This window comes from Arthrobotrys flagrans (genome assembly GCF_004000055.1).
Source record: "Arthrobotrys flagrans strain CBS H-5679 chromosome Unknown unitig_0, whole genome shotgun sequence".
Lineage (NCBI taxonomy): Eukaryota > Fungi > Ascomycota > Orbiliomycetes > Orbiliales > Orbiliaceae > Arthrobotrys > Arthrobotrys flagrans.
The window spans coordinates 625,744-638,855 of record NW_027137550.1 but is presented as its reverse complement, the minus strand read 5'-3'; the positions used below and the strand labels follow the sequence as shown (position 1 = coordinate 638,855).

The 13,112-nt window shown below is 43.5% G+C and overlaps 3 protein-coding genes across 3 annotated transcripts; 2 read left to right on the top strand and 1 right to left on the bottom strand.

Moving 5' to 3' along the window:
* Nucleotides 1–976: 976 nt before the first annotated feature.
* DFL_003294 (uncharacterized protein) lies at nt 977–2,984 on the top strand (the record flags this gene model as incomplete). The annotated part of the gene is made up of 6 exons (XM_067632211.1): nt 977–1,077; nt 1,265–1,418; nt 1,566–2,075; nt 2,151–2,501; nt 2,566–2,747; nt 2,810–2,984. The coding sequence occupies 6 exons, from the start codon at nt 977–979 to the stop codon at nt 2,982–2,984; spliced, it is 1,473 nt and encodes a 490-aa protein (XP_067490502.1).
* Nucleotides 2,985–10,134: 7,150 nt separating this feature from the next.
* On the top strand, nt 10,135–12,246 carry DFL_003293 (uncharacterized protein; the record flags this gene model as incomplete). The annotated part of the gene is made up of 3 exons (XM_067632210.1): nt 10,135–10,247; nt 10,331–10,387; nt 10,464–12,246. The coding sequence occupies 3 exons, from the start codon at nt 10,135–10,137 to the stop codon at nt 12,244–12,246; spliced, it is 1,953 nt and encodes a 650-aa protein (XP_067490501.1).
* Nucleotides 12,247–12,484: 238 nt separating this feature from the next.
* Nucleotides 12,485–13,069, bottom strand: DFL_003292 (mitochondrial 37S ribosomal protein uS12m; the record flags this gene model as incomplete). The annotated part of the gene is made up of 2 exons (XM_067632209.1): nt 12,485–12,550; nt 12,608–13,069. 2 exons carry the CDS (start codon nt 13,067–13,069, stop codon nt 12,485–12,487), a joined length of 528 nt encoding a protein of 175 aa, XP_067490500.1.
* Nucleotides 13,070–13,112: the final 43 nt, after the last annotated feature.

The following is a 13,112-nucleotide window of genomic DNA, read 5'->3' as shown; positions in this document are numbered from 1 at the left end:
TCAGGACCACCACCAAGCAATTGATATCGATATTCACAGCATCACATCAGTACATACGAGCTAATAACCAGGTATTTAGGTATATCTATATCTCGTCATTACCATCATCACTGTCGCTAACATAATTGAGGTCTTACAGACAAAATAAATAAAAAAATAAAAAAAAGGGTGATCAGATACTGACATTACCAACATGGCCGGCCAAGGTTGCATTGGAGGTCGGTTTGATATCAAACTGAACGGATATTTGCCCTGAACCTTGCCAAAAACGTTTACAATCCTCGCCCGCAATCGAAAGACCAAGGCCATCTGGACCAGCTGGTGGCCATGGCCATGGGACGATGTTGTTTGAAGATATCGATATATCTGTCCACGAGCAGCCCCTATTATTAATATATTACTATTACGGTACTATACAAACATATACTATTAAAGGATGTGTTCCCGTTCGCCAGTGGAGTTTTAAAACCGAATAAATTCCCGACGAGGCAGGCAAAGAGCCCTTTCATTGACTGACTGCTGTTGCTCAGCCGTACGTACTGTACTGTACAGAACTGCAGCAGGATACATACATACGGACGCCACGGAGCGGTGTTTCAGCTCTATCAATTGTCCATATCAGATCACATCATACATATCCGCATCCACAATCCACAAAAATCCACAACCGAATGCTACATTGTGATACCCGCTAGTTGAGCAGCCAGTATCTGATACAGCTAGCCAGGGCTGAAGAAGAAATGGAAAAAGGCGGGTTGAATCAAAACGCCGAAAGCGAATGGAGCCAAGGCCAACATATTTTTGGAGAAGCTTGCGACGCCGAACAGGGCTTGTTTGAACATACACGCCTGGCCGAAACAGTCTTTATCTACTGGTAATCCCTATTCTTGAGGTCTTCTTTTCTTTTCTTCTCCTTTTTTTTTTGAGACTACACGCGTCGTGAGGTTTTTTGGGCACTTTGGATACCGCGCAGTATATGTATATTGGGTTTTGTCCATTTTACCTTCAACCTTCGTTCATCACTCAACCACTCAATCAAGTCAACCCTCGAGATATAAGTACTTCTCGTGGCAAAAGGTATTATCGTCTCCACCTCAATTCACAAAAAGTAGCCAAGTCTCATTAATAAGTACGGGGGCTAGCTACACTGGGTAGTAGTCGTCTGTAACATCGGCTGCTTGGCTGCATGCATGTGGTAGTCCCACGCTGTTGCACGATCTGGCTCCTATTTCTATTTCTTTCTAACCTAACCTAAACCTTCAAGCTCCCTCTCCTCGACATCAATCAATTCCATTCTCCCGGGCAAACTGTCGGACAAGATATTCTTCTCGGGTCGAAGCTCTAGCGCTTCTTCCTCTGTCATCATGCCTGCTACAGCTAACGTCCGAACCTTGAGGTTCATTCTGCTCGCGTTCTTCGTATGTTACCATTCGTTCGTTCATCTCCTTTTTGGCGGCTAAACTGCCACCTTGACCTTCCTTAACCTTGGTTCCATACACGCACGCCTGCATCAAACACGAGGTAATAACCACTAACTCTATAATTATTGTATCATCATGAATTAGTCCATTGCCGTCCTCTACAAAATCTTCACCAGTACATCCATAAATTACAATACCTCTCTCAACGACCTCCCATCCGCAGGTCCTGGAAGCGACACCGGGAAAGTTCCCCCGCGACTTCCAAAAACAGAACTCAGCAGCGGCGACCCCAGGCCCGATTCCGACGACGAACAATCCCCACTCTCCCACGGTACCACTCCAAACGCCAAAAATAACTTCCCTCTCACCGGAACTACTCCCGGAAGACGCGCAAATGCTACTTTTATCACCTTAGCACGTAACAGCGACACCTGGGAAATCGCTAAATCTATCCGTCACATCGAGGACAGATTCAACCGTAAATATAATTACGATTGGGTTTTCCTTAATGACCAACCTTTCAACGAAGAGTTCAAGAAGATCACCACCCGTCTTGTCAGCGGAAAGACCAAGTATGGCCTTATTCCAAAGGAACACTGGAGCTTCCCCGAATGGATTGATCAGGACAAAGCTGCCGCTGTTCGTGAGGACATGGTAAGGACGACATCGCTAAAAACAAGCCTATAACATTGGCTGAAACAGCAGTTAACATAACCATTCTTAATACAGAGACAACGAAAAATCATCTATGGTGATTCCGTCTCCTACCGCCACATGTGTCGATTCGAATCTGGTTTCTTCTTCGAACACGAACTCCTCGCCGACTATGAATTTTACTGGCGTGTCGAACCCTCCATCAAGCTCTTCTGCGACGTCGACTACGATCCATTCCTCTACATGGAACAAAACAAGAAGAAATACGGCTTTACCCTCAGTTTGTACGAATACAAGGAAACCATTCCAACTCTCTGGGAAACCACCAAGAAGTTCATGGCCGAGTACCCACATCACATTGTTGAAGGCAACAGCTTGAAGTTTATCTCTGATAACGATGGGAAGGATTATAACAACTGCCATTTCGTGAGTTAATTTTTGTTGGTGTTTTCCCAGGCTTATAAGGCCCCCGAAGTTAATTAGTTTGTAGTGGAGTAACTTTGAAATCGGTTCGCTTAACTGGTTGAGGTCGCCTGCTTATAGAGATTACTTCAAGTATCTCGACAGGGCTGGTGGTTTCTTCTACGAGAGATGGGGTGATGCTCCAGTCCACTCTCTTGGCGCTGCCCTCTTGCTCAAACAGGAGGAAATCCACTTTTTCGACAACATTGCGTATGTCACCCCTCCTTTTTATCACATTCCCAAGAATACAAAGCTAATTGGCCGATAAACAGGTACTGGCACGTCCCCTTCACCCACTGCCCAACCAGCGAAGAAGATCGTGAAAAGTACAAGTGCAGCTGCAACCCCAAGGACAACTTCGACTGGAAGGGATATTCGTGTACCTCCCGCTTCTTCGAAATGAGAGGATGGGAAAAGCCAAAGGGGTGGGAGTATCAGATGAACTAAAAGTTTTGTCTACGAGTTCTATATTTTTCTTACCAAAACTCTTTCTACCAATTTTGCAGTCCGGTTTTTTTTTTTTTCCCTGGCTTTTTCTTTGGGACACAAATTTTTTTAATGACCGAGCAACATATACCAGGAGGGATGAGATATTGGTGCTTAGTATGTAGTTATAGTGGTCATAATTGGCGTTTTCTTTTTTTAAAACTCTCTTTTTTTGGTCTTCTTTGAATAAAGGGGAAAAAAGGACGTGATTGTTATTATCTAGAACTACAGCTGCTTTTGCGGGGAGGGAAATGCAATGAATGATTATTACTGTTACTACTACCTATTTAGTATATCTAAGTACTGAACTACTGTGCTAAAAGAGGGTGCCTATTGATACAGTGTTGATACGGATGTTTCGTCGTATATAGTATTGCAGCATTCGAATATTCAATTGGTCTCGAGGCAGCATTAATGAGGATTGGATAGGATTAGAATGGTCTCGAGACTAGATTGGAACGGTATTCAAAAATAGCACTTTTCGGGCACAATACCTCTATCTATCGATCTATCATTCCCAGATACCGGTTAGTCTTATCTCATGCTAGATCTCACGCATGCGCTCGCTTTATAACGGGGAAAACGAGAATTAATTGTGCAACCTCGTTAGAGTTACCAACCCAAACTTGGCGAGGAATATGCAAGATTCCAAAACGGCGATATGAAGTTTGTTGAAGCTACCCATATGGCCGAAGCTTCACGTGGCCTTAAGACCGAAACTCCACGTGACCCAAGCTGCCATTAGGGCAGGGTCTGTGTAACCAATTCATGTATATAATGAGGCCTCAGAGGCATAGAATAGCTCACCATCGAATTCACTACACATCGCCCTCTACACACGCTTTACAAAGTTAATAAGACTCATATTTTCATAGGTCTTCTTTTCGCTTAGTCTCGAGGCATTACACCTGACCACGCGTATCACCGTGAACCCTTACTCACGAAGAGCTCCTTAGCAGCCTGTCGGGTTTAAAAAAATATCGTCTTTGTGTAGCTACTCGAGCCCAAGTACTTAAGGAGCTACCGATCTGCCTAGCTTCTAGGAACGAGACATGATATCTGCCGCCCATCACTCCCAATCTCGACACTTCCCTCGATAAATGGCTCTCCAAAATCCAACAGCCTCTTCGGTGAATATATATTAACAACGGAGACGAAATACAACATCTTGGAGGGAAAAAATTCGGAGGCTTTACTGCCCCTACTACTATACTTTACACCGAATTTGAAATCCCTAGATCTCGGAAGTATCGATGGAAGTATAATTGATGTTGGTGGAGCGGACTTTATTCAATGCCTTGGTTGCCTTGGATTGAGTTGGGATCAAAATCCAGGTGACGAATATGACGGCAAGCGTCAAAGATATGAAGCTAGGAGAACATTGTTTTTCCTTGAAAATCTTTATAGTATAAAGAGACCTGGCTTGGTTAAAAACCCTTTAGGTTTTCCTCCAGGACTTAAGAATCTGAAGGAATTCAGCATGAGTTGTAAAGATGCATTTAGTCGTCATCTTCGTGAAACAACTCTCCTACCCGTCCTTGTCTTCCCCTGTATCGAACGTATTCAAGCATTTCGCAACACTAGTAGCACCTATAGAGAGGGATACATCTCCAATTACGACGTCGGTGCCGAGCAACCTTCTACTGTCAAGTACTTGAAACTAGATACGTCCGGCACTGGCAGTTTATCCAAAGACTACCTTTCCTCGATCGCAAAACTGACAGGAAACCTATCCGGTGTAAAAATCCAACGAAAACACAAATTCGAAAAATACATGGACACGATGGAAGAAGACGAAGAAATCGCGAGAATCTTTTTAGAATGCAACAATACCACACTTCACTTTTCAGAGGTATATATCAACGGAGGCGGGTTTAATGATGATGGTGAATACGACGGAGATGGGGAAAGATGTAGAACGGTTTTGAGGAAACAGAAGCTATTCGAACAAACCCGTTTACATGGTTGGAGCATAAGACCGCCCCCACCATTCATGACCACTTCTTATATCCCATATACTACCTTTCCTCGACCGAACTGGCATCCTTAATCTCGTGCTGTCGCGTAAAGCATTAAAGGTTGTATGCCACCCTACTATCTGGTCGACTTTTTCCTTTTGCAACCGAGATACAAGTTATCCCTTTAATTATCGTGGAAGGCAAGACTTTTATGCATTGGAAAGACGGTTTGAAAGATATGGAACAGCAGATATTAAATATTTGAAAAAATTTTGGAGTTGGCGATGAGATTTTTGCTTCCGACTTGGCCAGCTATCCTTATAGATTCGTCAACGAAATCAAGTTATTCATGACAATTTTGGATGAAGTCCGAAATGGAAATACTCCGAATCTCAAGTTGGTTCGGCTTCATCTGGAGTCATCTGGTATGTTATTCAACAGTTGCTTTTTTTGTTCGTTGATTAAATTACATATAAATTCAAACTACCTGGGTAGTCTTAAATCTATAGATTTTATCTTCGATTCCTCCGACCAGTCCGGGATTACTTCCATAAACGCCCGTAAGGAATTCCTCACTTTTATAAAACAATATTCCGAACCCCTGCCCCCACAAAATTCTCATTACAGCTCGCAATTTACGTTTGCGAAATTCTCTTCAATTTCTGCGATCTTACAAAATTAACTGAACTTAGCATAATCGCCAAGTTTCTCAGAAATTTAGAAGCTCTTACACAGCTGGATACTTTAATAAACATCATCTCAACAATATCATCGTCATCATGCCAACAGCTGAAAACTTTATATATCAGCGGATTCGAATATCATGCTTACTCAAGAACCATAAACTAGGGGAATTTGAATGTTTTCAGGGTCAACTGGGGGTTTTTGCAAAATTTGGTCTTCGGATTGACGGGGCTAAGAGAGTTGAGGGTATGGGGTTATATCATCGACCCTTCATTCCTTCTCCTCCCTCCACCGAACGTCAAGAGTTTAGAATACAGCTGTGACGAAATGACGCCGACTTGGTGGAGGAATTTCTCAAGATACCCGTTTATTGGTGTGGGATACCTGGCTCTGCACTGTAGACATCAAATTCCGGACGAAAGACCCCCTACGCTTGGGGGGATCGAAATAACCAGTTTAAGGCAATTTAACGTCAATACGGTCTACGAATACCCTGCAGCATATCCGCCAGATTTGTTAGACCTCATAATAGAGAATAACCCAAATCTATCACCAACCTGTCTACAGACCATGGCGGATGAAAAGGCAAAAGGCACGTAATACCGCTATATCTCAGAGCATTTCGAAAATTGTGGGTTTGTGTGGAGGGGAGTTGAAGGAGATACTTGGGACCGCCGTAGAGGGATATGCGAAGAAATTGGTCAATGAAGCAGTAGGGGAGAAGAAGAGGATTCTGGAAGGGGGATTTGATGGGGAGGTGAAGGATATGACTGTTGGGTTGGTGGTTGAAGATTTTGAAAAGGTGTTTGCAGGGGTTTTTGCGGAGAAGTGTAAGGAGATTGTGAGGGGGGGTGTTGGGGAAAGAGTAGTCCTATATTAAATGGGGCCGTCTCGTCAAGATGGGGATTAGGATGGTATTTAAGATTGATAGTAACCTTTTTTTCTCCTCTTCCCTCTTTTATACTAGTGAGGATATACAACAGAGAAGCTCCAATGGTTCCAGTTAATAACTCCTCCTTGGCATATCTACAAAATTCAGGCCTGGATTCGTTTTCGCGACTGAACTGCTTGCTCTGAAACTAACAATTCTTGGCAGCAGCTGTCGAGATTAGAATTAGTCTACGGCTAATTAGAGCCTCAAAAATAACCACCTCTCGTCCCTGACAAACGGTGGGATGTTCTGCTAAGAACTTGATGCTATAAAATCACCGTTATCCGTAAACTCCTTTATTAGGTCACCCTCATTTGATGTCGCTGCAGCGACTCTGCAACAACATTACACTAATGCAGTTCCCGAATTAGGGGTACCTACTTAAGTATTTGAGTACTTATGTATATATATAGCTGCGTAGTACACATCTTAGTGGTAGTCAACAAACTGTAGGGTATAAGTAGGCCAGCTTGTAGGGAGGTAGGTTAGTGGATAGGTAAGTCAGTAGTTCATAGATAGCAAGGCAATAGATATGCTGGCAGTAGATTAGTAGCGTAGACTGGAAATTTATGGGTAGGCTAGAAGTTTATCGGCAATCAGTCTCGTAACCAGAATGTTGTTGTTGTGGAACATCGGCAATCCGATAGTTCAGAGGTAAACTAGGAGTTTATAATTTGAACATGCTTAATTTATATAATAATATGGGTAGAATATCATATGAGCTCATTGCAGTATTTCTGTATAGGCCCCTAGCTTTAGGCCCACGGAACATCATTGCAGTGGACTCGAGGCTAGGTTACACAGTATTACTACGGTGATAAACTAATATTTTTGCCCAAACTGTTAGCTAGGTAGTTACACAAGTAAAAGTCTTTTACGAATCGCGATATCGAAAGCCAGGGTAGTACTTAAGTGATTTCTTGACAAAATTTAACCAAATCCTTGACACAACATGGTCAACACGGGCGTCGGGAAGGCTAACGCTAGGGACAACTTCAAAAGTAACATACCCAAAACTCAACCTTTTTTTATAAAATCGGTGTCAAATTGATACTTCAGAAGTAAATCAAACAACGTAGTGAATTTGTCTTGTTTTGTTAATTTTTAGTGGTGGAATTTCAGTTTTCGTTTTGTTGTGGTATTCTGCTTCATATTGGTTCTGCTTAAAGAATATTTTGTGTTGTCTAGCGATATAAGTCTCACGAGATTTCGACCGACGACTCCCACATTGTGAAAATGTAGGCCTCGATTCATCCCTTTATGATTTTTCGGAGAACGGATAGCTTGAGGGATTTTTTGTCCAATTAATTCGAGCTACATGGCACTGGTGGAATATGGTTTGGTTTGGGGCAATTGGGAGTCCCCGAGAGTATAGTAAGGGCCCGAAATTCAATGATTGCACTCTTTGTATTCTTGTAATATGGGCTGTTGCAGTACTCTGTTGGGCTACACGAAACAAGACAGATTTTCTCGCGGACAGAGAAGGTAGATTGTATTGATTTGTACGTATATATCCTACGTACTAGGGCATGAATTTAAAGAGGTTTTAAATCTAGGAGGCGGGGCATATATATGCATTGGCGGAGTAGATATACATGGACAGCAAAGACTTTTTTTACCGATATAACTAGCTACTAGAGATTTACCGTACTATCGAAATACAGCCTCCAGAAAGCCATCTGACCCACAGCTAGTTATGAAAACTTGCGTATCGGATCTATACTCGCAGAAGAGGAATCCTCGGCTTACGAAATATCAATATACGTTACTGTGATATCGCATTCGATAAAACAATATCAACTATTAATATCCGATTTAGATATGTCCCTTAGCCAAGTTGATCATTTCGAAAAGAACCATCACCACCCCCAATGCAACTTCAGCCTTCTTTGTGATACATCCGACCAAGATACCGCAAATCAAGGAAACCGCTATACCGAAAAGAATCCAACAGAGCATCTTACGTTGGTTTACAGCCAGAGTCATGATGAAAGTCGAGCGTATCTTCGAGTATGGAGCTGTGCTGTGAATACAATTTGGATGCAGGTTTCGAAACTCGATGATGTCGGGGAAGGGAAGTTGTCCCCGGAAGGCTGCTGTCATGTATGGGCATCTTTCAGAGTTAAGAATCCGGACCAGGAGGTTATTGGGAGGGCTAGGGAGATTTAAACCTGGACCAAGAATCTAGTTGATATATGACAGGTATTTAGTTAAAGGAGATATAAAGGGAGGATAGGTAAGGCATACGTACCTCAACTTCTCCAACGGAGACGGTAACATCGTATAGGAGATAGGCGAATAAGTGGCGCTGATATAGAGTGTCCGCAAAAAGCACCCAGGTTTGGTTCGAGGAGGCGATTTTTGGGAAGACATTGCTGAAAAGACGGGCGTGACCCCGAGAAACTATTGTGACTTCGCATATAAAATTGCGAATTGGTGCTATGGTAGAAGTAGTTTGAGGGTTATACAGAGTCGTGTCCATCTTTCATGGGAAATTTAATTAGGGGGGCTGCTTGTCTCGGACCCAGACCTAGTCCGGGGACAGCCAAATACTTAAGTACTTAGCTACCTAGGGTACTCATGGGGGAGGTACACTGTGAATTAAGGTTGAAAGGAAGGATATATGGGCCGTTCCGACAGTTAGACCACAACGAGCAAGCGTAGCAACTGCCTGCGTATTCCGCAACAAGCGGAATTTCAAGATAAGCGCTCACGTTCAAGGTGCTTGCAGGAGCACGTTCGAAAATTGGACTTTCAGAGTAACTGCTCATCTTAGGATACTGGGAGTAGAATGTTGCAATGCATGGGAAATTCGAAAACTGGACTTTCAAAGCAACGAGGACAATTGCAAATTAAAAGCCTCCCAAAACATAACATGTCAACACGATGTTGTCAGCTCAAAAGTAGGTGTCACATATATTCTGTGGTGCTGCGTGGTGGGAAAAAAAAAACTGTACTTTCAGCCTGCATACTGGAGGAGCTCTTTAGCCCTGATGACTGAGAGAAATGACGAAAAAAAACTGTACTTTCAGCCCGGTTGGCCAGTCGGATTGAATTTATGGAAGATATCCCCAGGTGGGAGCATCCACATTGAGAGGCGGGACCCGATGTGAAGGAAGAGTGCCTTATTGTGTAGACGTCCTGACATATGCTGGGAAAAGCAAAGTTGGACTTCAGTTCGTGCATTTATGGAATCTCTACAACCCTATTCCCGCTCTCATGCTCTGTTCTGGTGGACGGGCAAAAAACATAAATTGTGAGCGATTCAACTCTAAGTTCGGTTTTAAAATTTCCAAGAATTCCTTTTTTCGAGTCCACAACTGTAGTATAGGGCGTCTCATCTGGAAAGAAGTTCACAAACTGTGCAGTTGCGAGCTGCGAGCCACTTAAGAATTAACTTTACATCGACCTAATAACCTTGGCTCGAATATATCGTTCCCAAGGGCCGACTTCCCTCAAAATATACCACATTCCACAACACACCTTTCCAGTATTGCATTCTATTCACTGTAAATATAAATACAGTCTTGTGGTAACCATGACATACGATTGGGAAAAATACAAAGAAACTCTCCGTGGCCTCTACAACGATAGGATGACATACGACGATATTCGAGAATACATGATTGCCAAGCATAAATTTAAAGCGAGGTCAGTACTCTTATCCGTTCAGCGCTGCAGCGTTCATCAAAGAGCGATTGAGCAAGTGTATACTGATAGACCAAAAACACCAGTATAAATGCGTACAAGGAAACCTTTAAAAAACGATGGGGCTGGGATAAGTACAATCGGTATGTAGTGACAGCTCCAGTGTCGTAGTTATATGGAAACAGTACTAGTTCTTACACTAATCTAATAACTGAGCAGCGGCACAATTTCTGGCACAATTTCTGGGGGCTGTATCGTAAAACGAAAGAGCCGCCCCAGAAGGCCAGTTTGGGAGTCTGACTGCAATACCATACTGCAAGAACCACGAGAAGCTCCATCCCATAGCCCTCCAGAGCAATATAACAAAGAGCAAGAGAATGCAAATTCTTCCAGCCAACCTTTTCAAAACACAGCCAATACCCAATCGACCCAGATTTCAGAATCTACGCATTTAGAACCAAACGATACTATTGGCGAAGATGCATGGCCCTACCTCGAAACTAGCCCCAATTGGTGGTGGTGGAAAGAAGTCGGTGCTTCTTCTATTGCTGGTCGCTCCAAATCCGTGCGCTCCCCGGAATGTTTATGGCAAAAAGCATCGGAAACGCCTCCGTGCTATTGCTGGAAAGATTTCGGCCTAGATGGCCGCTATGGATATTTTACTCTCCCTGAAAAGCTGAGGCTTCTGAAAAGCTTTAGTATTATCAGTCTTCTGTCCGAACATAAGAGACATGAATACGCAAGGGATATGCTGCGGATCCTAGACATCACGATCATGACAATAGGGAGATGCTATGGAAATAGTCTCGCTCCAGGTTATGAGAGCTACAGCGGGGAGTCCCTAAATAATATATATCTTGTTGGGAAGATCAAGAGCCGAGTCGAACGACTGCATCAAATCATCCGTCAACGGTCAGCAAGGCGTTCCCTAGATATTCTTTGTTTGGGCCATACGACCTTGACTTTAACCCTACCGATTCTGGCGTTTGCATTTCATAGCTCAGACCACACTTCTTTCATCAGAGAAACAGCTTCATTTGTTTTCGATCTATTGGTCGATGTAAAGAAGGGGCTGACACCATCCCCTCGTCCGCAGATACTGGAAGAGGGTATCGAGAGGTATGGGGATATCGATAGCCTTCCCGACGAAGTGTTTCAACCTCTCAATGAATTGGCTACATCATACTGGAGCCAGTATATATATCTCATACTCCGAACCTATCTTCCAGTACGCGAGAATGCAGTAACTCGTAGGTTGGAAGAACATGTCCCGAAACTAACTTATAATCGGACCTCAGGATTGATGAACCTCGGAATCAGGGTTCTATCTGGATTAGAAGGTGCAGAGAAACTGTTTGGTTTAATAGCTTTGATATTCAATAACAAGAAAAGGAATGGTCTCGACGGACAAATCTACGGAACGAATACAACAGCTATCGCTGCGAATTGGTCACAAGAAACACCTGAGGAACTACAACAATCAACAATCTCAAAGCTCGCAAGGACAACGAAAGTACTTGCAAATACATACCAAAAGATCGGAGACACACACATAGTCCTTGAAATATACCACACCTTTCATCGGAGACTGCTTTACACCAACCTGGATGCATACCCCCGGGCTGTTACGGAAGAGCATGTGGATACAGTTTTGCATAGGTTTTCTACGTTTTGTATCGAGAAAAATATGCTAGAGCAAGAAATAGCCTTGTTAGGGTTGCATGCCACAAGGCTTCAGAATGCATCCGAAAAATCGATCATTCAAATCTTCACCGCCCCTAAGGATATATATATTTTTCTCACAGCCTTCACGATAATATTCGGATTATCGATCCAAAACTCTAGACTAAGGAAGGGTAGAGAAGACACCATTCGGCTTACAAAACCGTTGATTGAACTTTGGAATCGAGCAGTCCCAGGAGAGCACTGGAATGACACTACTGAATTCGAGCAGTTCGGTTTCTACATCGCTCGCAGGGCGATATCGAGGATGCCGCCCTGAGCATAACTAGTCTTGTATTGAGCATAACTTTAAAGAAGCAGCTCAAATAAGGGCCCTAGGGCTGTGCCCAGGATGTCGAATTCTCTTGTTGGTACCAGAGCGTGCTGGGTCTTATTTTCTCTCCATCACTATCGAGGCGTTTCAGACCAAGGGTGTTACCGGCTGTGTTCGTTTATTTTTTTGAGATTATATGTACATAGATCTTCCCTAGAAATCGATAATTGATATTTCATCGAGCTTAATCCGTCTTTGTCTTCTTAGTTCCGTACTTTGACCTCGAAGTCGCACGATTCGGTACCCCTCCCTATAAACTTATTAGCGTTCCGCTCCCTAAATAAATATCTAAAAAAAAAAAATTTACCAAATCATAAGCCCCTCTAACCAAATGATACCTCACACCAGGACAATCCTGACTTCTCCCACCTCTAACCATAACCACCGAATGTGTCTGAATATTATGCCCCTCACCGGGGATATACGCCGTAATCACATTCCCCGAAGACAATTTCACCCTCGCAATCTTTCTTTCTCCCGAATTTGGTTTTTTTGGCTTGACGATACCAACACGGAGACAGACGCCTTTCATTGATGGACGGTTTGTAAGTTGTGGGGAGACGGGTTTTCGGTTGTAGTCCTTTTTCTTTTTACGACAGCCGCGGAGGACTTGGGAGAAGGTGGCGGAGAGGGGTGGGGTGGTTGTGAAGTTTCTGAGGGGAGTGGTCGGGAGGCCGAGACGGGAGGGGAGGGATTGGAGGATTGTTGTAGGGCGGAGGAAGGAGGTTAGTTGGCGGGAGAGGAAGTGGAGGGTTTTCCGGGTGATCATCGTGATGGCTATCCGTCTTCCCGACGGTTAGCGGTTATGATGA